Source organism: Octopus sinensis, linkage group LG1 (assembly GCF_006345805.1).
Source record: "Octopus sinensis linkage group LG1, ASM634580v1, whole genome shotgun sequence".
Classification (NCBI taxonomy): domain Eukaryota; kingdom Metazoa; phylum Mollusca; class Cephalopoda; order Octopoda; family Octopodidae; genus Octopus; species Octopus sinensis.
The window spans coordinates 29,532,639-29,559,648 of record NC_042997.1 but is presented as its reverse complement, the minus strand read 5'-3'; the positions used below and the strand labels follow the sequence as shown (position 1 = coordinate 29,559,648).

General features: G+C 32.8%; 1 protein-coding gene across 1 annotated transcript; it reads right to left on the bottom strand.

Annotated features, from left to right (window-relative positions):
* Nucleotides 1–3,717: 3,717 nt before the first annotated feature.
* On the bottom strand, nucleotides 3,718–21,530 carry LOC115209362 (neurocalcin-delta-like). The gene is made up of 5 exons (XM_029778080.2): nucleotides 21,425–21,530; nucleotides 16,333–16,382; nucleotides 8,291–8,433; nucleotides 5,452–5,616; nucleotides 3,718–3,863 (listed from the first exon to the last, which is right to left on the bottom strand). Exons 2-5 carry the CDS (start codon nucleotides 16,380–16,382, stop codon nucleotides 3,802–3,804), a joined length of 420 nt encoding a protein of 139 aa, XP_029633940.1. The 5' UTR covers nucleotides 21,425–21,530; the 3' UTR covers nucleotides 3,718–3,801.
* Between the last annotated feature and the right edge of the window lie 5,480 nt (nucleotides 21,531–27,010).

Below are 27,010 nucleotides of genomic sequence, written 5' to 3'. Positions count from 1 at the left end.
ATATATATATATATAATATATATATATATATATATATATATAAACAACTGCAGCGTGGAAGCCATTAACAAAATAACACAAAAACCGTTGGATTCACTTCAACATTTCAATTTAATTTGCCAAAATATTTTCGTCGCTTTGAGACCGTGACCTGATCACTGACAAAATTCCGTGGTCAGTGATAATTTATTTTGTTTATTTTTTTCCTTGCATGCTTGAGACAGTTAATTGAAATGTCCGGCGAAACAAATCCATTGTTAAAGGTGTATACTTTTACTAGTTTTGATTATATTGTTATTTCTGTTCTAAGTTAGCAAAGCCCGTCCGACGAACGGTAACGTGAAATCTAAGTAACAGCTTTTGTTATATTTCTGCTGCGTTTAAATAAAGTATATATATATATACATACTATGTGCTTCTTTCAATATGTATGTATAAACATCTATGTATGTGTGTTTTTGCGTCTGTATTTGTTTCCCATTACTGCTTGGGAAGTCTAACGCTAAGCCAGAGTCGTCGATTGTGTGCATATTGAGCAGACCAATGTATCGAATATCCGGTCACTCTCCTAAATTCCATTCAGTATTGAAGTATAAGGAGAATTTTATTAAATTAGATACACTTCCACCCACTTCCTGCACTGTTGGTCTTTCAATCAAAGAAAACATATTCCCTGAATTTAAAGTTATCTCCATTTAATATTTATTTCGCTAGCAAGTTAGCTTCAAGCATCGCCTACACTCAATAATCGTAAAATATTATTATCAATAATACAAGAGTTATTAATTCAGTCGGATGATATGTGTGTGCAAAATTAGCCGCCAACTCTTGATATTATAAATTCAAAGTTTCCTGCTGTTCATAGCAGTGTAATAATCAACAATGTGATTATTGCTCTTACCATAGATTTAACACACAGAAAAATATATAATCTCATATATGCATATATATGTATATATATATATATATAGATATATATATATATATATATATATATAATATATATACACATATATATATATATATGTGTGTGTGTGTGTGTGTAGACCTATATATATAATATATATATATATATATATATATATATATAATATATATATATATGTGTATAGGTATGTATGCATGTATAAATAATGTACATACATATATATCTATATATACATACACACACACACATATATTATATATATATATATACACACTGATATATGTGTGTGTTTGTGTGTCTATTAAAATATGGAAAATAGATAATTTAAATTTCAAGAAGTATGTTTTCAGTGGTAGAGAGATCAACAGCGTAGGAAGAGTGATCTACTGAGTCTAATTTAATAAAATTCCTCTTGTTCCTGAATATTAAACAGAATTTGGGTGAGTGACCGGATATTTGATACATTGATCACGGCAATGTGCACAGAATCGACGACTTTCTATTATGAGAGGAGGCTATATTATATGTGTACCATTGGTTACATGTTAGATGACAAGAAAATCCTTATCTTCATTTTGATCGTCGTTGCTAATATAATTTTCATTATATTTGTTTCTACCGCCATCGTAGCCTGAAGTTCATGAAAGTTGTCAGCAGTGTGATTATCGGAATCATAATTCCTGTTACTCTTCTAAATTTGTTTTTAGATTATTTCCCCTGGCATTAAAGAACGAATACGATAATATTTTGATAATGTTGAACATTAGATGAATTAGTCTCTCGTTGCTTATGAACAGGCAAGCTCATTTAAACAATATTACATGTGCCAGAGTTAATATTAATTTCTAAGACACATTTCTTAATAATAAGTTAGGAGTGCCTTTTGATATTTAGGTCATGGTGGCGGAAAAGTTTATGGATACAAATATGGACCAATAACGATGATGATGATGGTAATGGTGAAGGAAAAGGAGGAAGCGGATGTAGTAGTGAAAACTGACAATGACGACAGGGATATCAACTATAATGACTACTGGCAAGTGTTCCGTAATTATCTCTTCTAGAAGGTATCACTTCCAGGAATGTGACGAGATATATTTTCTGGGGAAGCTGACGAAAATAATCATGTTGATATTATTTCCTTTTCATCCTATATCATGTTTCGGTTCCCTCATCAGAAATCACTGTACAACTAATAGAATTAGTATGGTATAGTTCTATCAGGTGTTAGAAATGGAGTGATAGAGAAAGGGTGAACTCGTATGTGCAAGTGTGCTTATATCCTTAGACACACACGCGCGGTCACACACACATATACGCACACACACACAATATGCAGAAATGTTGAGGAGAAAATAATAATATTCACCATGCTCCGCACAGATTGCACTGACCGAAATATAAGAGGGGCAGTCATTTTTCTCCACAATTCCATTGCCAGGGATGTCAAGGACATATTTCCCAATACTACTGTGAATCAATATTGTTGTGCAATAAACTTACTGCATAACGATTTCCGGTCGCAACAGACCTCCCCGAACACTTCCCATCCTTAATTACATCCAGTCCTTCCTCCACGAGTACAAATCCGGGAATATATTGATGATAGGTGATGTTAATCTACCTTATGTGAACTGACTCTCAAATACTCTGAAGGTTGGTAACTGCAGTACACCAGACAAAGCAGCAGCAGAATTGATATCTAATTCAATAAATGAATTTTTCCTAATCCGACTTGTAACATCGAACAACAAGCCAAAACAAAACGATCTTATAACACATATGAACAAGCCACGCTAGATCCACCCATAGCATTTCAGTTGAAAAACAATGTTCTTCTTACTACGAAATAATACTCTGTAACCTTCGTTTCCAGCATTACAAAAACCAAACCAGTCACCCGCGCTTGAGTTCATCTTTTAGACATCGGTTTTCACAAACCAGACAGGGAAGCAGTCACACTCAATAATATCAACTAGAACTTCTAACTTGTTATCTCTTGAGGTAAAATTCAAACATATAATGTAATAATAATAATAATAATAATGATGATAATGATGATGGTGACGACGATGATGATGATGATTATGATGATGATAATAATAATTACCCTGATGCGGAACCAGGCAGTTGCTCTCGTGGCTTCTGATCTTAACTGATTAGAAGTGTTATCATGTACATTGTTTTGTCTTGGTATAAAAGATGGGCTACAGCAAATATTCTGCTCAATACCACAGATTTACTTGTCAGTTGTTTCACCTCAATCAGTTGAGCATGTCCCTTAGTTACTGACGATATGTGCATCTCTGATCACGAGCAGAAGTAGTGGGGGAGCATCATAGCCATGTGTTGAGAGGGATTCTTTGGGGTTTGAATAATTCACCTCTGGAAACATGTGTGTTTCATTCAACATCCTTAAACAACCCTTATTCAGGGACCTTTTGAGCGGGATGGGTTACTCGACCAGAAGGAAATTCTAACTTGGTCCCACCTGTAAGGTCATGTGTTGCTTGTCTTAGTATGAGATCACCATGTCACGCAAATATGGTTGTGATGCATGTGCCTTGTGTACCCTTATCAGACGGGTAGTCATGCTGGGTATTGTGGGCTTCGTATATTTTACACCCGTCTCACTTTGATGGCATGCATTGCTCTCTCACTCAATAATAATATTAGTAGTAGTAGTAATAATAATAATAATAATAATAATAATAATAATAATAATAATAATAATTAAATATAATGATAATAGCTTCTAGAAATAACAGTAACAATTATAACAATAATAGTGACCTTTTTTTGTTTTATATCTATTATAATTTTTATTTCTAAACTGTTTATCAGGAAATAAATCGCATCACGTCAACGGTGCTTTAAGAGTCCATCATTTTGATCCATGCTGGAATAAATTCAACATCAGTGAGTTCGCCGTTACCTGTAAAAAAAATGTAGACAAAATAATGAAAATATATACGAAAGTTGAAACGGAAAAACCGAATGTTTGCATTAATTATTAATAGTTCGTATAGTTTTCTGTGATGAATTACAAGCATTGCTATGGTAACGTACTATGTTTAAAATAATATATGTGTAGAAACTCCAAGACAAACTGTCCAATTTATGTATAGTGTTATGCAGCATTATTCCACGTAGCTCCGACAAACTGAGATTCCCACATCACGGTTCAGCGCGGCCTAGGCAATGATGTCAGTTGATATCCAGTAATACATCTCATGGCGTGTGTAGGTAGGCATATACATATATATATATATATATATATATATATATATATATATATATATACTATATATATATATATGTATATATATATTGTTATTATATATATATATATATATATATATATTGTATATTATATGTATATATAATATATATATACTATATACATATATATAATATATATACGTATATATATATTATATATATATTATCTTATATATATATATATATATAATATATATTATTATATTATATTATATTATATTATATTATATTATATATATATATATCATATATATATATATACTTGTATATATATACATGTATATGTAATATATATATATGTAATGTGTGTGTGTATGTACGTACGTGAGTGTTCTCTCGTTATACGCGTACGTGTATATTCATCGCTTATATTTTCATTGTTTCAGTCATTGCACTGAGTCCATGCTGGGGCACCGTCTAGAGGAAATATTTCGTCGAACTAATCGAGCCTAGCACTTCTTTTCATTAGGAAGCCTAATTCTTATTCTGTAGGTATCTTTTGTTGAACCGCAATGTGACGGGGACCAAGCACGCCAACACCGGTTGTCAAGCAGTGATAGATGAGAAACACACGCGCAGGCATTCACAGACGCGTGCGACACACGTACACTTACACACAAGACAACCATGACAATATGTAGATTGGAGTAGTATACTTGGGAATATCGATACTATTTAAGAAGAGTGGGCCCGGTGCGCGCAATCGAGCATTCGCGCATTCGCGCATCCGCGCTAGCTAGTCGTGACTAGTCGATCCTTACTTTGCGTTTTTGTGTTTTATTTACTTTGTTTAAAAAAATTGTTTAATTTGCGTTTTTGTGTTTTATTTTCTTTGTTTAAAAAAATTATTTACTTTGTGTAAAACAATGATTTATTTTGTGTTTTATTTACTTTGCTAGGTAGTCACGACCAGGTAGCTCGGATGCGCGAGTACGCGAGTGCGCGCACCGGGACCATTCTTCTTAAATAGTACCGGAATATCTTGTACGGGATCACTCACTTTGGCACCACTACGTGAGTACATAAATATATGCATATGAATACATACATATGCGCACACACACTCACATACATACGCACATATTTACAAAAGATAGATATAGAGAGACAGAGAGAAAAACACGGAATCATTTGTGTGACCTATATAGCTGAAAACAGTTACGAACAACGTCTAACTAGCAGTTGAAGAGACGTAATCAAACAGATAAATGAATGATTAAATAAATAAATAAATAGAGTACCATCGTCATCCATGATGTTAAATGTTCTTCTCATATCTACTAAATTCCACTTCCCATCTTTATCAGTATCCAGTTTCTCAAACATCCCAAATATTTTTGCATTCTGCGGATGTTCTTTCGCCTGTACTGCCTCTACAAATTCTAATTTACTCACGAATCCATCATCTGAAATTTATAGTAAATACAAGCATAGGTGATGCATATTGAATATTTTATTTTATTGGACTTACCTAAAAGCCATCAACCTGAATGGTATCTACTTTCACACGTTGCATTGGATAATCAAAATGTACAATGAACGTCTATAAAGTCAGTCTTCTGATTACAAAGAAACAATAATTAAATGAAACTGTCTGGAAACGAATTTAGTCATATATAGTTTTGAATATCATAACTAAATCATAAGATAAATGTGTATACATATTTCTTTATTACCCACAAGGGGCTAAACACAGAGGGAACAAACAAGGACAGACATAGGTATTAAGTCGATTACATCGACCCCGGTTCGTAACTGGTACTTAATTTATCGACCCCGAAAGGATAAAAGGCAAAGTCGACCTCGGCGGAATTTGAACTCACAACGTAACGCAGATGAAATACCGCTAAGCATTTCGCCCGGCCTGCTAACGTTTCTGCCAGCTCGCCGCCTTAAATGTGTAAGATAAATGTGTATACAACGTACTCTTTCTACTTCATATTTCGATTGAGAAACTCTCATTACAATGGGAAATCATGAAACATCGTTCAAATGTAAAATATATACTTAGACAGATAACGCACATTTTCATTTCAGTAACGGGAAAAAATGAAGCATATGAAAAAAATAATTAGCAATTTGCAAATTATATCTATTAAGTACTCAAACTCGTGGAATACAAGAGAATAAATTTCGACAGTTTAAGACCAGGATCAAAACATAATTTCGTAACAGACTTAATATATGATAAAGAGTTCATTACTAATATCAGACATTTCAGGTGATATTTGCTCGCATGAATCTGGAATATAAATAAACAGTTCAAAGACCGAGAAAATATCTCATATACGGTGGGTGGAGAAGGAAAAAAGGGCATCGTAATTATATGGAATTAGATGTTAAGTAAATTAAAAAACCAAAACGCATTGAATAAAATGTATCAAGGATAGGCCTCTTTTGAAATAAATATCGTTAACCTATCTTATAAGTACTGGGCGAGATGATTACAGAAAACAATGTTATTCACCAAATTATATATGTATGTATATATTAATATACCGGCTGACACTTATGGCACAGAAGCTGTAAGTTCGGTGAAAACGGTGAGTCGATTACAACAACTCCAGTGTTGAACTAGTCCGAAAGATGAAATGCAAAGACGACCTCGGCAGAATTTAAAATCAGAGCGTTAAGACAAACGAAATGCCGATCGTTCTAACGATTCTGCCAGCTCACCAACTTTTATGTATATATTAATGTATTAATATAAATTTGGTGGCAGTGAGATTTGACTGTACGTGTCTACTGGACGTCTATCGCTGAAGAGAGGGGAACATCAAAATCACGCGATATCGTAGTTCCGGCACCCTGCAGGCGTTATGAATATGCGTACTTTTATGCACCATGTATTTATATGAAATATCCTATCAAGGTAAATAACATAGCATTTGCTAAGAGGGATATAAATATTGCCTTTTCATATCAGTGTTCTTAGTATCACTCATTATTAATCACATACACACACATACACACACACACGCACTCACAACACACATACACACACTCACCAACAGATGGATTGTGCTTCACTACATCTGTTTAAAACGCGTTTTTCTTTTATTGACAAATAGAATTCATCATGCAACAACAACAAAAAAAGAAAAGAAAATAAGAAAACTTTTTTATCAAGTGAATACATTTAAGAATAATATTTACTTCAGAATGAGATAAAAAAAAACAAGTTTGTTTAGATTTTAGCACATTTATAAATAGAAGTTCTTACAACTGTTTCCAGGATGGTTATTATATCCCTTCATCGGAGACGGTTAAGCAATAGTTAATTTAGATAAGATACAAAATAGAGAATGAAGTGGAGCGATGAAGATAGATGTGAGATATGCAGGGATATTGCATTTGTTGATCCATTATTTAGGTAGAATGGTATACAGGTAAGATTCCAATACCTTCTGAGTAAATTCCAATAAATTTAAAATTGGTCATTGTGAATTCCAATAATACTTATAAACTGGTCGTTCCAAGCATACAGTTTTTATACAGTGCTATTTAATAGAGGGGTTTGTTTAAAGTGACCTAAAAGCAGGGAATGTATTCGTAAATTCAAATAGAAAAAAGGAAGAGAGGAATAAAGAAAAGAGAAAAAAAAAGAAAAAAGAGAAGAAAAAAAATATACATATATATACACACACATATATATATATACATACATATACATACATACCTGCACGCACACACAACACACATACACACACACACACACACACACCACACACACACACACATATCTATATATATATATATATATATATATATATGTAGGTCCCGGGTTGAGTCGGGGTTAACCACAGTAAATAAGGTACTCAATACATAGCAGAGTAAATTAATTTATTTTATAGAAGGAGCTTCTACAGACTAGAACTGTTTCATTCAAATGAAATCATCAGAAGCTGATGATTTCATTTGAATGAAACAGTTCTAGTCCTGTAGAAGCTCCTTCTATAAAAATATTATATATATATTATATATATATATATATATATATATATATATATATATATATATGCAGTATATGCATATATATATTTATATAGTCCAAATGAGAATATATAGGAAAATACGTACCGTCTTTGTCGAGTTTAGTGAAAGCGAATTTTATTTCATGGAAATCAATATGACTATCGTTATTTCCATTCAATCTAGTAAAAATATGGCGGGAATACTCATCATCTGGAAGGGTGCGGCCTCCGTCTCTCTGACCGTATATGCTGAATATATAAATACAAAGAATTTTGGTTAAAAAATGTTCTCTTATATATATGTATAAAATACTATTTGCTGAATCTCAGTGCTTTTATATGCTAGACCACTGGTGTTAAAATTGTTGTTATCAATTAATATCCAATTTGTCACCCTCATTTTCATTTTAATATATATATATATATATATTTATATACACACACAACACACTCACATAAATTTACATATGATTGGATGCACTTTTCGACAGCATCAATGCAGTGTCCTGCTGTAATGGTGACGGCATTAATCATCCACCTTCGCGGCTATACAGGTCCTTCATTCTGCAACATATGGCATCACATTGAAGATGCTGTCCGTTTTTGCATCATGTAACATTTCTATTTTTTTAACCATGCTTTTTCTGCATGAGCAATTAATTCAGCCCTTGCTTTGTTTTACCTTTCTCTGTTTCTTTCCATTTTCTCTATTATCGCTCTACAATACTTTCGTAGTCAAATAGGTCTGCTTTTGCTAGTAGCGTCAAGTCTGCGAATGATTTTTTCCTAAAAATATCATAGAGCCGAAAGTCCTCCTATTAATTATTTTCGCCACAATCCCTGCTTATTCGTTTTCCATGTATTTTTCTCCTGTTCTTTATGTTTGCTCACTTATTCCAGCTGCGTTTTGCTGTTGACATCACCAAAGTAAACAACCTTGTCGATTATGGCACGAAGTTGTCAGGATATTTGATCGATAAATGATGAGGGCAGGGCATCCATATCTTTTGTTGTTTTTCCCTCTTTCCCGTTATCCATGCTCATATTTCCGTGAAATATATATATATATATATATATATATATATATATATATATATATAAATATAAAGAATGGAGTCGAACGAAGATGTTAACAAAATTCCTTTACTCTCGACACATGTTTCGAAGACATCATACTTTTATTCCGAAGGAATAAAGGGTGCATTATGCATCTTCTCCTCGGGAAAGATAAGGAGCCTCTCTCTCCTTATCTTCCAGAGGAAAAGATTGCATAATGCACCCTTTATTCCTTCGGAATAAAAGTATGATGTCTTCGAAACATGTGTCGAGAGTAAAGGAATTTTGTTAACATCTTCGTTCAACTCCATTCTTTTATTTATTCATATATAATAAAACACACAAATTTCCACACAAGAACCCGGAGTTTCTACCCTGGACAGGTCGCTTCAACCGTGTTTTCTGACGTGAATTTGCTACCCAGGTATCGGTTAAACGAATTTTCCATGCTAGGATAATTCATTCAGCTACTTAAATATATATATAATATATATATATAATATATTATATATATATATAATTATATATATATTATATATATATATATATTCTATATATATATATATAATAATATATATATCTATATTATATATATATATATATATATATAAAGATATATATATATATATATATATGTATATAGATATATTCGCGTTTCTTCTCTTATTCATTTTTATTATTTCGTTATATGTGGTTTGTGCCTGATGATATATTTTTGAGATATTTCTCAACTTTTGAAATTATTAGTAGCACTTAAAGACATGTAAAGTGTCCTTTAAATAAATATTTATCTCTCACCTGTTGGTGTAATTGTTATTTGCTGATTTTCTCTCCGAGAACAGTACATTATCTATCTATCTATCTATCTATCTATCTATCTATCTATCTATCCAACAATTTCCGACCTGTGGACTTATGTCGAACAACTGCTTTCACGTGTGGGACGAGTCGGTTTATCAGCTGAGTCTATCGTCAATATTGTCACGCCTCCTTCCTTCAAACGGGAAGGAAGAGCTATTTTCATCATCCTTGTGGCTATGGCGAAAGAATGTATCTGGTGGACGCATCTGAAAGGATTGGAGACAAACACTTCCTCTCTGGTCAACCTCTCATCAACTTCTTCAAGTACCACTTGAAAAGGAAAGTGAGAGTAGAGAGGCAAGTTTTGTCTAGCGAACGTTTTTAATAATTGGGTGAATGTAGCAAGGATGGCACGTATGAATGACGAAGCCACCTTGAGCATAATCCTATGAACCCAGAAATTGAAAACAGAGGGTTACCCACTTGCAAACAAATGTGGTAACATATAACAATATTGACCAAGGTTACCGGGGTCTTTTTCGTAGGCTTTTCTTCCAACGGATAAACCTTACTTGCTTTCCCTTTTACACCATACATCATGACACTGTGATATACGATCCCTATTGATCGTTTTTTTTCCTCTCCCCCTTTTTTCCTCTTTTTTCTTCTTTCTTCATTTTTCTTTTCTTTTTTCCCCTTTTTTCTTTCTTTTTTTTTTCTTTTTGCTCTTTTTTCCCTTTTACGATCCCTCTTGATCGAAAACCTACGCCACCGTTTTTGTTTTTTTTTCTCCCCCAAAAGAAAAGCTCTACCTTGTAACTTGTCCCATCTGTGTGCAGCCCTGTGTGGCCAATAAAGAAACTTATCTATCTATCTATCTATCTATCTATCTATCTATCTATCTATCTATCTGTCTGTCTGTCTGTCTGTCTGTCTATCTATCTATCTATCTATCTATCTATCTGTCTATCTATCTGTCTATCTATCTGTCTATCTATCTGTCTGTCTCTTTGTCTATCTATCTATCTAAATATCTATCTCCTCATATATGTACCGGCGTACAGGTATATTGCATTATATAATTCAATAACAATTAAAGCATCTTTCGTGAGATATACAGTGAAATACAGTAATTGAATATAATATGTATAGAAATATACAGGTTACCATATGTGTTAGTTAATAAAATAACCTGAACGCTAAGACAGGTGCTATATAAATCGCTCATAAACAAAATCCCAGGCTATGCCGGGACGATAGTTTGACGGTTCCTTAAAAATGAGCGGACTGCTGTTCATTCAGCTTCCGAATGAACTCTATTTTGAGTACTAATCAACAAATACCTAAATATAATTGTAAATAATATCTTTTACTCCTGGTTTCTTAAAAGTACAGGAAAATATCATGTACTTACGAGTATTCACTACCCCAAAGAATATATATATATATATATATATATAATATATATATATAATATATATATATATATATATAGGTAGTTAATAGACGTACCGGCTACCATATATTATCTTTATATATAAAAGTGAAGTTGTGTGTCTGTCTCCTACGATTTAGATTCCTAACTACTCCCACATTTTGCGGTGCAGTGTAACCAAAAGCGGGTATCTTATAGTCGTGATTCATATCGAGCCCTTCTGGGTAGTAGCGCGCGTCTACGATAAGTCTACGATTTAAAACAAATTTGCCATAATTTTTCCGTATTTTTAATGCATTTTCGCTCGGTTTATATAAGGGAAGTAACTCTCTAAAAATGTATTATTAAATCTCAGAACGTAAAAAGCTACAGTAACCCCCTCCCCTTTGTGGTTAGCCATATTGAGATGGCTATTATACTTTACATCTCTAAAAATGCTTATATAGTTATTTCCCTTACAAACCCGAGCAACGCCGGGCGATACTACTAGTGTAATATAATGTGTACTGACTGCACTAGTTATACAAACATATTTTAACTTTTAGGATTTTACGGCTTTGCAAAAAGTGCCTCCGAAGAACAAGTAATCTATTATAACTTTCTAAATACATGATTCAAAACTAGACAGTGGGAAAAGTATGTTGTACGCACGCTATTTCTCTGTTACTGTTAAAACAAATATAAACGTGATATTCCTTGCCCTTCGCCGTCATAAAACTTAAGAACTGAAAACATTAAAATCACCTACTCTTGATTTCCTAATATTAGATTTTAATATTCGAGACCTTGCTAGATATAAATGATAGACTATCGTGTAATAAAAAAAACATCACAAATAAGCAAAACACGAGTCATACGAACCATACCATGTTATATTAAGTCATTTATATATAAATATATAAATTAGGCGTAGGGCCGATACAAGAAAATATTTTATAACTATTTACTGTTTAACAGTGTACATTTTTACATTCCGTTTCATATCTTTCATCAACTACTTACCATAATGTGTGTCCTTTCATTGATCTCCAACTCTGTTAGATTAACTTCGACCTTATGCTCATAGGGTGACAGTTCTTTCTTTATTTATAGAGAATGGGCGGTTATAGATGAGATAATTAGTTCTGTTACTTTGTTGTCTCAAATCTTTAAATTTGACATTTTTGTTCTTCTACTTAGCATCAAAAGTGTGTACGAAAAATTATTCTTAAAGTTATGACTTCTTTATCGTCAAAAGTATTGCTAACCAGATTATTGCATGTTTTTCAAATACTAGGTAGCCATCTCGATTTTTTTTTATTTCTCATCCAGTACTAATTTACTTATATAATATCTTAGAAGCAAGCACCTAGGCGATGAACATGTTGCACTTCCTGCATGAAAACAAGATTGTTTTGCATAACATTATCTTATAGACATTGCAATGTCTATATAACGAAAATGTATGCGTTGAGAGATAAATCTGGCTTGAGTTCCAATGTACGTGTGCGTGTAGATAATGGAAGAAAAGGAAAAACCAGGAGGATAAAATGCGACGACTTTTGAAACCATTAAAGAACATTAACACGGCAAAGCTGTTGAAATAAATCTTGAAATATACTGTCAGCAAACGTACAATGATTTCTAATGCAGTTGGTACATGGTATATGCGGTGTAAAACAGGAAAACAAATACGAGACATAGCATCTGCTGAAGGACAAGAACAGACATATGCGTCAAAGGCTACCTGTAAAAATGAACTTCCTCTACGGAGGGCCAAACTCGAACATGCATCACGCCTCACTAAAGAATTCGTGGAAAAGTTTCCTTATATATCTGAAGGAGGATCTCCAGTGAAAAGGCATAAATTTTCCGCCCTAGGCTGAGCAGTCATGTGATGGGATGAGAGCCAGAAGGACTACATCGCTGCAGAAACCATCACGTGACTGGTTCATGCGATCACTTGTAAAAAACACAGCGTATGCATATATGGATGTACATACACATATATCTTGTAACTTATTTGTTTGTTAGTATTTACCAAAAGTAACAGAGGGACACCAGATTCGAGAGTTTCGTGCGTTGGCATTTATCAACAGAGCACAAAACTATCGGACCATCAGTCACTCGGTTACTCCTAATAAATGTTAATCAAAATCTATATTTTTGCTGTTTGTATTAACATCAGTCAAGTAACTGAAACAAAAGAATAAGAGAAAGAAAGAAAGAATAATATATATATATAATATATATATATATATATATATATTATATATATATATTAGTATATATATATATATATATATATGATAGGGAAATTTATAACTGAAGATGCATGATTGGACAGCATTTACAACACCATGTCTATTCCTGTTCGTGTCACTGCAATAGTATCCGTTGATACGAATCCGATATGTAGATATGTTAGATACTTGGTGTAGATAATGTAACAAAACATACGAAATTATATATACGCCATTAAGTGCCACGACCTTTTTATTAATGTTGTAGACTAAATTACATAGTGAAAACCAATTCTTTTTTCTTTCTCTTTTACTTGGTTCAGCTATTTGATTGCGGTCATGCTGGTGCACCGCCTTTAGTCGAGCAAATCGACTCCGGGACTTATTCTTTGTAAGCCCAGTACTTATTCTATCGGTCTCTTTTGCCGAACCGCTAATTGACGGGGACGTAAACACACCAGCATCGGTTGTCAAGCAATGCTAGAGGGACAAACACAGACACACAAACACACACATACATATATATCTATATATATATATATATATATATATATACACAAACATACACACACACACACACACACAGACATATATATATATATATATATATATATATATACGACAGGCTTCTTTCAGTTTCCGTCTACCAAATCTACTCACAAGGCTTTGGTCGGCCCGAGGCTATAGCAGAAGCCACTTGCCCAAGATGCCACACAGTGGGACTGAACTCGGAACCATGTGGCTGGTAAGCTAGCTACTTACCACACAGCCACTCATATTGAGAGTCGTAATTTTTATATACACACTATGGGATTGTTAAAGATTTGAAAATAACTATCGTAAATATAGTAACTAACTCTGCATAAGTATGCATGTATACTGAGTCTTGTATGTGTGCGAATTTCTATTTCTTGAAACTAGCACTGGATATAATCCATAAAATGCCCAGGCAGATCTCATGCCAGCCACTAGGACGCCATTCTTCGATATATATAAAAGAAAAATGCTCTAACATATTTAGGAAGAAAAATAAAACTAGTATAATAACTATTAAGTAACGTAAGAAGCAGTTCATAAATGTGTCATAATGTCATTGTTTAGAGAGAAATATCTGATACAAACAAATCCAGAAGGAAAAGGAAACAATAACAAACAATACAAACAAAGGATTACGAGAAAGGAAATGTATATGGAATGGAGAAAAATGGGACGCGGTTGATATCATTGGGAAAATATTTGGATGAGAATAGAAGTGAATGACATAAAGGCCATTTCTAGCATATATATATATATATATATATATATATATATATATTCATGTTTTTCAGTGCAATAACGTAGATGTTGCATTCCGCAGGAATTCAAGTATTCTCTCTTGACTAGAGAAAAAAATGGCTGATATTATGGGAATCATTCTCCTAGCGCGAATCTATTCACACGCTTTCAGAAGTTATCGACACAAGCTGTTGCATGCAGTATCTGATGTCAATTCTTTGCAGAGTGACTTTTGGTGCAAAGTTGGAGAACATTTACTTAATACGCTACACGCTTGAAATATAGCTGACTCCTGTATTATATTTAACTGTTTTATAGCAAGAATTATAGGCAAGGCTGATTCCTAGATCCGATTTTGAATAATCATATATCTCTGCCCTTGGCTGCACCTGAAAGGATTGTGTTTATTATAACATATAAGTATAGTTATGTAAAATAATCTAATACAATTTTATTTGAAATTGACCTGCAGTAGAACAATCCATCTTCATCTTACGGACCTAGCGCAAGTATTTTCTTATAAAACTGCAACGTAAGTATTTCAATAACAAAAATAAATAGCTTTATGTGTATTAATACGAAATAAGTTAAATCTTACACAAAAGTGTGCCTCGATAATAGTAATAATAATAATAATAATGATAATGATAATAGTAATAATAATAATAATGATGATGATGAGGAGGAGGAGCAGGAGGATCATAATGATGATGATGATGATGATGATGATGATGATGATGATGATGATGATAATAATAATAATAATAATAATAATAATAATAATAATAATAATTTTAATAATAGTAATAATAAAAATAAATGCCCTAATGCAGTACCAGGCAGAGGCTCTCATGGCTTCTGATATTAACTGATTGGAAGTGTTATCATGTACATTGTTTTGTCTTGGTATAAAAGACGGGCTACAGCAAATATTCTGCTCAATACCACAGATTTGCTTGTCAGTTGTTTGACTTTAACCAGTTGAGCATGTCCCTTAGCAGCTGACGATATGTGCATCTCTGATCACGAGTAGAAGTAGTGGGGGAACATCATAGCCATGTGTTGAGAGTGATTCTTTGGAGTTTGAATAATTCACCTCTGGAAACATGGGTATTTCATTCAACATCCTTAAGCAACCCTTATTCAGGGACCTTTTGAGCAGGACGGGTTACTCGACTAGAAAGAAAAATTCTAACTGTGCTCCACCTGCAAGGTCATGTGCTATTTATCTTGATATGAGATCACCATCTGACGCACATAGATGTCTAACGTATATGGACACAGATAATTCAAATTTCTCTAGATAATGAAATATATACTTTAAAATACAACTTTAAAACGCTCTTCATTCTTACTTACCCATCGATTGTGAACACGGTCAGCAACGAAATTAATAGGATAACTTTCATCTGTAATAGAAATAGATAAACAAATTTAGCTCTGAATAACTAAAATACTGCATAAGTTTATATTTTGCTTAATGACTATATTAGAAAGATTGATTCGTATTTTTTGCATACTACATGCATGACTAAATATATATATATATAGATCTATATATATATATATCCATATATATTATAATATATATATATATATACATTTTTTATAATATATATATATATATATAAATAAATATAGATATCTGTTATATATATATACATATTATATATACAAATAAATATACATATATGTATACATATATATACATATATATATACAAATAAATATATTATATACATATATATACATATATATATAAGTTCATTCATATATATATATATACACATAGACGACTGTATGGGTGCCACCTCCCTCTATCGTGCACAACTCTGCCACTTCATCTCTTTTCTCTCTAACTTACACCCTTCTCTCCAATTCACGCCTAGTATCTCTATCACCTTTGTTAACTTCCTTGATATCACTCTTGCCATTGACCACCCCTCCCACTCTCTCACCATCTCAGCCTTCTTCAATCCCGCATATTCCCACCTCTACCTCAACTTCCCCTCTTCCCATCCCTTCCACACCAAACGGGCCATCCCCTTCTCCCAGTTCCTTTTGAGACCCAGTCCCAATAACTTTCCAGCCTGTTCAGGCATCGGGTATACCACTCAACCCTTGTCCAAAACGCCCTTGCCCGCACTCGGCGAGTCGATCGCACCACCGCCCTTTCTCTTTCCGCTCACCATCCCTCTAACCGCACCCCTTTCTCCTCCACTCTACCCCTTCTTTGGAGGAATGGGTAGGTAAATTCCTCTCAGTGAACTTATAGAAAAATTTGCAGATAACATCAAACCACATTTCACAGTCTTCCCCGTCTACTTGTGCAAAGACACAATCTCCCCACAAGAACGTTTAAATAAATAAACTCTTTCCATTGAAAAATACAGAACGCCTGTTAATATGCACGCGTAACCAACTTTTATCTTTTTACATATTTTAATTCACGATTACATCACTGTACATATATCCCCTCACTAAATAAATTTTTCGAAACCGTTTTTTTTTTGTCTGTACATATATATTCCCCTCCCCTTACGGAAAGCTGAACAGTTCTCTCCTCTTGCCCACAACAATAACAATAATAACGATAACCAGTTACCTCGTCTTATTGTTTTTACTTGTGAAGCCATTACTCGTAAACATCATCACACACAACATGGACAAAAATTCTTCTTAAGAAAATGCATATTCAAATAAGTAAAACATATCATGAATAGCGATAGCGAGACCGGTCGATATATTAAAAATTATATTAAAAGTGTGAGCAGTTCCTTTTTTATTTCTTATATATATTCCAACTGACCATGTGGGGATAATCGAAATTCCTCCTGTCTGTTACTATATATATATATATATATATATATATATAATATATATTATAATATATATATATATATATCACAGTTTTCCATAACACCATAATTATCGGTATTTTTACATATTTGAAATATATCTCATTCTAGCAGTAATTTATTACGGTATTAAACTATTTTTAGTCATTTAGTGTTACAGTAGACCTTGAGAAACGTAACCTGTATTAAGTTACGCCACTTTAAGATAACTGTCCATATTCAATATCAATAGCTGAACCTCATTTTCTCTAGAGAAAAATGAAACAATTTAATTCACAACACGAATCTAAATGGAAGCTTGAATATATTAGATTAATTCCGAGATTAGCTGAAGAAGCTGAAACCTATTAGGAGGATGATATTCAGGATATTCAACTCAGCTTCGGTGAAGATGGAGTACAATTTTATCTATCTATCTATCTATCTATCTATCTATCTATCTATCTATCTATCTATCTATATATCTATCTAAGAATGTATGTATACGCGCACACACACGCACACATATATATTTCAATGGACAAAGACTTATAAAATAACGAATAATAAACAAAACAAGAAAAGAACGAAGACAAAGAAAATACGAAAAAAGAAAAAGTCCAACATGAGGATGTTCAAAGGATTTATGTTAGTTTGATGATCGGTGAAAGTAGTGAGTTTTTAATGTTTCAAGTATCGCTGTTCGTCGGAAAGAAGAAAGGGGAATGTCCAAAGAAGAAGAAGGAAAATCCAAACGGCCCACGTGTGTTTGCATTTTTGAAAGGCTGAAGCGATCCTATATATATATTAAAAATGGAGAAGAGATGTTGGAATTTGAAAGAATTTTATTTTGAATCACGCATTCGATCGTTTCAAACAGTGATATTAAAACATCCAAATTCATGGTAGAATAGAAATAATTAAATTAATTTGATTAAATTAAATTAAATATAAATATATCACTGTTGTCCTCAGTGCAAGATAATAAACAAAATTTGTTATTACAGAGGACTTAATAAATGAAATAGCTGAGAATAATTTCGGATATTCATATATATCCTTAAGAAAAAAACGAGCATCGATATGAACGTCCGAAATTATTCTCAGCTATTTCATTTATCAAGTCCTCTGTAATAACAATTTTTGTGTTATTATCTTGCACTTAGGAGAACAGTGATATATATTTAATTTGATGTAATCAAATTAATTTAAGTATTTCTATTCTATCATGAATTGGAATGTTTTAATATCACTGTTTGCATGAATGAATATTCTTTCAAATTTTAACATCTCTTCTCCATTTTTAACAAATTTGTTGAGTTCCATAAATTTACATAACACACCATATATAAGTATTATTTTTATATTCGCAAATACATATATATACATATATATATATATATATATATTTATATATATATATACACATATATATATAATATATATATATATATACATATATATACATATATATATACATATATATATACATTTAAAATGTGGACGCGTGTGTACCGTTGGCGATTTCTTCCTCTGTCTTCCCTTCTCTGGATCTTTCCTTCTCCTATGTTCCCGACAAAGAGCTCCGCTCGAAACATCAAACCCTCCTTCGTTCCTCCTTTCCTGAGCGTCCAATAATACTATATTTATTCCACGTCCTCGCGTTGTTGTGTTTTTTTGTGATTTCTTGTTTGGATTAACTATATATATATATATACATATACATATATGTATGTCTGTATAATGTACCTATAATCTACATTTATACATGAAACACAAGCATACCATCACAGCAATTGACAGTATTTTGATAGGCGTTCGAGATAGCGTTCATAATATCTCACGTTTTAATTTTTCACTAGATATAAGACACAAATTCCAATGGTGATTTGCTTGATGGGAAATTCATCGTAGCTATATACAGAACACGTCGAATTAGTTTAATTGTCATCAATAAGTTTTCAGTACTGATTCACTTGGACATTTATGAGATGTATTTTGAAACATTATTCATTAATGAAGACAAATAACATAATTTCTTTACATACGTTTAGTGATGATTTGCAAAACGATGCTTTGTAATTTTATCTGCAAAATGTAATACAATAAATTTTGACTTTAAATTTTTGCGCAAGGCCGCCAATTTTGGGTAAGAGGGTAAATCGATTACATGGACCCCATTGTTCAACAGGAAATATTTTATCAACTTCGAAAGGATGAAATACAAGGTCGGCAGCGGCGGAATTTAAAGTCAGAGCGCAATGGTGAACGAAATATCGGAAAGCATTTTTCCAAGCGAGTTAATGATTCTGCCAGCGTGCCGCTTTTAATACACTAAATATTAAAGTTGGGGAGTATATGTCAGGTGCGGAAACCGACAAAAACAGTTGCCGATACGTTGGGATAAAATGGTCAATAATACTGTGATCGTGCTTTATATGTTGCCCAAAGAGCTGTTTCATTACAGAATATAACTAATTATACACATGAAATGGAATTAATCGAGACCAGGGGGAAATTAGTTATATTTCATTTCTATTTGTCAGTGCTTACAGACTTGAGCACTTTCATAATTACTCTATTTTTCTTATGAATACTGTGTAATGTAGTTATATGGGCAAACGTAAATGTATGCGTAAAGACATACATATGTGTGTGTGTATGTATATATGTATATATATATATACGTATTTATATATGTCTGTATATATATATATATATATATAATATATATATATATATATATACGTATTTATATATGTCTGTATATATATAATATATATATATATATATATATATATATTATCAATAATAAAGGGGTAAAATTAATTAATTATTAATTAATTTTCCCAAGTAGTGTTCAGTATGTAAAAAGACCATTTACGGTATACTTAAAACATTACGTTATATAATTAGGGTTCAGTAAAATAATTACTTTACCACACACCGAACTTTTAGAAATAGCAGCCAAAAAATCTTAGCTATTTCTTCTACTCTAAAGAAATCATGAGCTGACGAAAGAATTGTTGATGTACGTGTGATCTTTCGTTATTTTTCCCTCTATACTTGCGTGAATTATTTTCGAGTATACTTTGTCTGGCAGATTTTTTTTATAGTAGAAGAAATAACTAAGATTTTTTGGCTGCTATTTCTAAAAGTTCGGTGTGTAGTAAAGTAAATTATTTTACTGAACCCTAATTATATAAAGTAATGTTATATATATATATATATATATATATATATATATAGTATACATACATACAGATATGTATATATGTATATATGTATGTATATATATATATATGTGTGTGTGTGTGTGTGTGTGTATGTGTGTGTGTGTATGTGTGTATGTGTGTGAGTGTGTATGTATGTGTGCGTGTATACCAGAGTAAGCACATAAATGCGAAACAAGGTGGACAAAAGTACACGAATAACAGCGGCAGAGTAATATGCTTATTTAAAAGCAGATAAAAATTCAACGTACAAATTATATAAATATATGATATGTGTGAGTGCACATGTTTGATTCAACTTTTACTATTTTTGTAAGCATAAATTTACGTGAATACTATTGTTACTAAAGTATGAAATACAAATTACGATAATGAGCTTACCTTGTCTCTGACGCTTGTTTGTGAGTTGTTCTGCGAAGGTAGAATTCGTTTTAAAAAGACGTAATTATATCGTGGAAACCAAAAAACCTGTGTGCTCTCCGTTATCAAAAAAAGATAAAATATCTGATAAAAGCTCGTAGTTGGGATATCGATAGTGTTTTATTTTAGTGGCAATAAACACTTTGTAGAAATTTAAGCGCTTATGCAGTAATTTTTATTCTTTTATATTTTTATGCCCCCGCGCAAATGTTGTGGTCATGCTGTTTCTTTATATTGTCTAACTTAACATTTGGAACTATGAATTTGATAATCACTAATCAAGCAATACGCCAGATTAATAACTTTGGCTCACTATATTTTAAACTGGCTTTAGTATATTTATGCCTCATTTGAAAATATTGCTGTTAGTTAAGCTCAGATCCGTTTTGATAAAACAACATTATGCTGAATGATATCTAACATCGCTATGTAAAATGTTGTCGGCACGTATGACTTACATTTTTGCATTTGACAAATGTGATTTCAACAAATTATATTGCTGATGTTTGTACTTTCTGAAGTTTCATTGTTACATTTGCAAGTCACAGATTATGCTCTTCCCACACCACATCCTGAAGATGATGTCGTGAAAGCATGAAGATGTTGAATATGATGGGAGTTTTTAAATACGTTCATCGAAACTAATTATCACACAAACAATCTTCAAAGAAGTCAAGATGTTTATCGGAATTTCTTTGATTATATACTTCATTGCATGTAAAAGTTGCATGACCACCCGAATAGTGGCAGGAGTGAATTTCAAGTGCTTGCAAGGCTGTTGACTATCTGAATATACGTTGACACTCTATTAATTTCTACGTCATGGTGAGCTTCTTTGCCGTCCACGGGAGACAATATCAAACGAAGCAAAAGAAAAACACTCTCCTCGCCTTCTGAGTGTGTCCTTTTTTAATTAAAATCGTCATATTGTTAACCCATTCAGCCTCTTCCCGTATCGTGTAAGTCTCCAGAAGAATTTTGTTTTAATATTTAGGAATATTCTAAACCTATGGCTGCAGAGAAGATAGCCTCCCAAAATAAGCTACGTGAGAGATTCTACGTAGATTACTGTATCTCTTTCATATATACTCTTTTACTTGTTTCAGTCATTTGACTGCAGCCATGCTGGAGCACCGCCTTTAGTCGAGCAAATTGACCCCAGGACTTATTCTTTGTAAGCCTAGTACTTATTCTATCGGTCTCTTTTGCCGAACCGCTAAGTGACGGGGAAGTAAACACACCAGCATCGGTTGTCAAGCAATGCTAGAGGGACAAACACAGACACACAAACATATACACACACATACATACATATATATATATATATATAATATATATATATATATATATTATATATATATATATACGCCAGGCTTCTTTCAGTTTCCGTCTACCAAATCCACTCACAAGGCATTGGTCGGCCCGAGGCTATAGCAGAAGACACTTGCCCAAGATGCCACGTAGTGGGACTGAACCCGGAACCATGTGGTTGGTAAGCAAGCTACTTACCACACAGCCACTCTTGGGCCTATATATATATATAGGTGTGTGTGTGTGTGTGTGTGTTTGTGTGTGCGTGCGTGCGTGTGTGTGTGCATGCGTGCGTGTGTGTGTGTGCGTGCGTGCGTGAATGTGTGCGTGCGTGTGAGCGTGTATGTGTACATGTATACACACACACACGCACAAACACATATATATATATATATTTCAATATTAACTTGAGTGCTCATGCCTAATATACGTTCAGTTCGGTGTGAATCTTATTTTGCTTGATATTATGGTATATACAAACGTATCTGCTCGCAACGCTCTCAAATGTTTCCCTTACTGTAGCGAAAAATGAAGTCCATGTCTTTTAGAAAATATTCTTTCTCACTCTAATATCAACTTCAATTATAACTCTTTCACCTCATCAACATCCAGTCTAGGTTCTTTTCATGACGCTCCACAACTCACCATTTCTCTTTCCGCCTACCTCTTAGCGTCCACGCATTGAGAAAACAAATTTTATCAACTTCAGCTCCTACCTCCATTATTTCGACCTAACTTGCAAATCTATATACAGGAACATGATTAGATTCTGTTTCTAGCCATCTATATTCTCCTTTTCTAGGACTATGTATGGACAGCTACTTGTATATAATGAAACGTACGTTTATGCATGCATATATATATATATATATATATATATATATATATATATATATATATATATATATAAATTAAATTAGAGATAAAACCACTGTTAGGCAAATCAAACAGTGAAAAACATAAATCAAAACATGAAAATAAATATAATATAATATACAAAATATATAAAATATAAAATTTGAAAATTTATATTTATATTTATAAATTTTAATATTTTTAAAATATCTTTTTTTTAAATTTGAAATTTATAAATTTGTAAACCTTTAATTTTTTATTTTATTTTATTTTATTTTATTTTTATTTTTATTTTGATATATATATACATACATATGCATACATACACACACACACACACATATATATATATATAGTACGAATGAAAAGTTCATGTTATCCAAGGCAATATCATGAACTGTGAACAAATGAGGTTTATTTTTCAACCTAGTTCATTTTGCAGTCCATACACTTGTTGCAGTGCTTGGACACTATTGGTGAGCAAGCTTTCATCTTGTTAGCCAAATGGGTCATCAACAACAGAGATGATGACATCACTCTGGTACTGGTTCCGGGCTTACTGTCTTTTCATGTAGGGCAACTGATGATTGTCAGATAGAGATAAATCAAGGCAACAGTGACGGTGATCAGCCTGTTCCAAGCCATTCATGCATACCAGCCTTGTGTGATGGAGCATAGTTCATATGAAACAAGACACTTTTCGTCAGTTTTCCTGGGCGTTTGCTTGCTATTCTGCATTATGGCGTGGCACTTCTGAACACAGTGAATAGACACGACTTTCGCATCTGAAACATCTAAGACAGTTATACTCTTTCCAGATCAAACGAGTTTGATCTTGTTTGAGGCTGCTAAGGAAGGATGCTTCCACTACAGGGATTGTCACTTTGTCTCTGGTTCAAAGTGAGGAACAGAACATTTATCATGACTCAGGGAACTTTCGAAGAAACCAGCTGTACATGCTACAAACAATGTCCCGTGATGGAATCAGCTTGGTGCACTTTTGATCAGATGAGAGAAGACGTGACACTCACCAAGCAGAAACTATCGTCATGCCACATTCATTAAACAGAATATTTTCAACTCTCTCTTGCGATATACTAATAGCAGTGGCTATTTGATTTATAGTCAGTCACTTGTCATCAATCACTTTGTGGTGGTGCAAGATGTAAAACGTACAGATATTCGGTTGTCTTCAAGACTTTCCCTTCCCTTCATAAATTCCTTCTGCCAACTGTTGCACCGTCGCTAAACCTGGGCCTTCATCAACGAATGTAACTATCAATGTAGTATGAAAGTCCTTGGTGTCTAAACCTTTTCTCTGCCGGAACTTGATTACACCACGATGCCATATTTTGCCCATTTGCAAGAAATGTTGCCATTAGTTAGTTTTGGAGTGTTGTTAGACCAGTCAGATGTCAGTTTACCAGGAAGGAAACAATGCAATTATTAATAAGAGTTAAAGTTTATGCATGAAAAATTTCACAGCTGTAACATCACTCCTTCATAGTCAGCATATGAACTATTCAGCCCACCCTTCTAGTATTGATGACGCTGGAAAGAAGAAACATTATTAATCAGTCTCTCTGTCTCATGTACGATGACATACATTTCTATGAAATGTTTTGATTAATACTAGCTCAGCCACTACAGTAAAATATGGCAAAACTAAGAAAGTTGTACGGGACGTTAAATAAAATTGCTTTCGTCATTGCAAAAGTTATTTCTAATTTCTTTAAATCTCATGCTTTAATTATAGCGAGAGCAATTGACAGTATTCAAGCGCGTGACTCCAGCGAGTATTTCATTTTCTAATCTAATCTAATTGCTCCACCTTCTCATTATTCACTTAGTTCATAGCTCTCTCATCTCTTCTTCAGAAAAATACACTGACGGCTATAATTGTTTGAAAAAGAATGCTAGGAACGTTTCATGACCGGAGTGCTCTTAAATATTTTCCGGAATAATTAATCTAGATTAATTATTTCAGAGCATTAAATATAGTAACACACTCTAGAATAATTATTTGGCTTTAATGAAATCGTCTAAAAATTAATTTAAAGTAATAGTTTTCAATTTGTGGATTTTTTGGAAAAAGAAATTATTCGATATCAACGTTTGATGTAGCATTTATTGAATTGCTATGCATATTTGTACACGACTTTGGAAAAAAAACTTTTGAATGATGTTATTTGTATCAAACTGCATTAATGTTCTACTTTCTCTCCACAAATCATAACTTTATATACATATATCAGTACATACACACGTATACATATACATAAATACCTAAATTAAGTTTTGTTTTATGTCACCTTGCAATAAATACACCGAATTACTCACATACTCTATATACATATGCACATTTAGATATATACACGCACATTTGTGGTATTATATTTCCCTATAAGCATAGGCCTGAAACGGTGGTTCTCAACTCGGGGTTCATATAAAATTCGGGCGTGGGGCATATAAGCAAAATAGTAAATTGGAGGATACACAATAGTACATTAAGGTTCTATGAAAAGTTTTCATTTAATTGGATTTATATATATATATGTATTGCAAGAAATAGTTTGGTTTCGTTCTTTAACATTTTACAGAGTTTATCATATATAAGTGAACGAGAGAATAACAAAATAAGAACTTTGAAAGAACTATCTATAAAATTAGTTTTTAATCCCTGAATGACTATAGTGGTCTACCACAATAATATAGTAAAGAATGAGTTCCATAGGTAAAAAATGGTTGAGAACCACTGTTGTAAAATGATATATTATGGAAGTAATTAAAAATAACTGCTTTTGAAACCTAATGCAGTAAATATTGTTAATTACTTGGTTTTTCTAAATAGCAATGAAAAAACATCAACAATAATTAAACCCTAATTAGATATCAGCAGACCAACTAAACAACCTATTTATTTGCTATTTTGTGAAACCTTAAACACTAAACAAGCAAATTCTAAGAACCATGACCTGATACCTATACACCTAAAAATACACACCCGAAACAAAAGTTTTACATGCTTGTCTGCATTCTACCTTCTCAAAACTAACAGGATAAATCTTCAGAATAGCGTTCAAATAACATCAACAAACATTAAACGTCAGTTTTCCCACACTTAAATACATTTGTGAACCTTAAAAGCAGTCCCGCGAACTGAAGCTGAGACACCTAAATAGATACGCCTGATTACAAACTTTTACTCACCTGACTGAACTATAAACAGTAATACAACTCCAAGTTTAAACAGTAATATCGTCTATAATATTTTACAATCGGAACTCACTCTGTAACCTAATTATTATTCAACATTTCTCCACCGCTCCTATAGCAAATGGAACAAAAACGACGACACGCAGCAAGATGAAAACACTGTCA

What these genes read in the sequence shown, in the direction of transcription:
- LOC115209362 (XM_029778080.2), bottom strand. Translation starts at nt 16,382, where the DNA reads ATGAAAGTTATCCTATTAATTTCGTTGCTGACCGTGTTCACAATCGAT. An exon ending in ACCGTGTTCACAATCGATGG is followed by an intron (nt 8,434 to 16,332) that starts GTAAGTAAGAAT and finishes TTATATATTCAG; the next exon opens with CATATACGGTCAGAGAGACG. An exon ending in TAACATCATGGATGACGATG is followed by an intron (nt 3,864 to 5,451) that starts GTACTCTATTTA and finishes TTTTTTTTACAG; the next exon opens with GTAACGGCGAACTCACTGAT.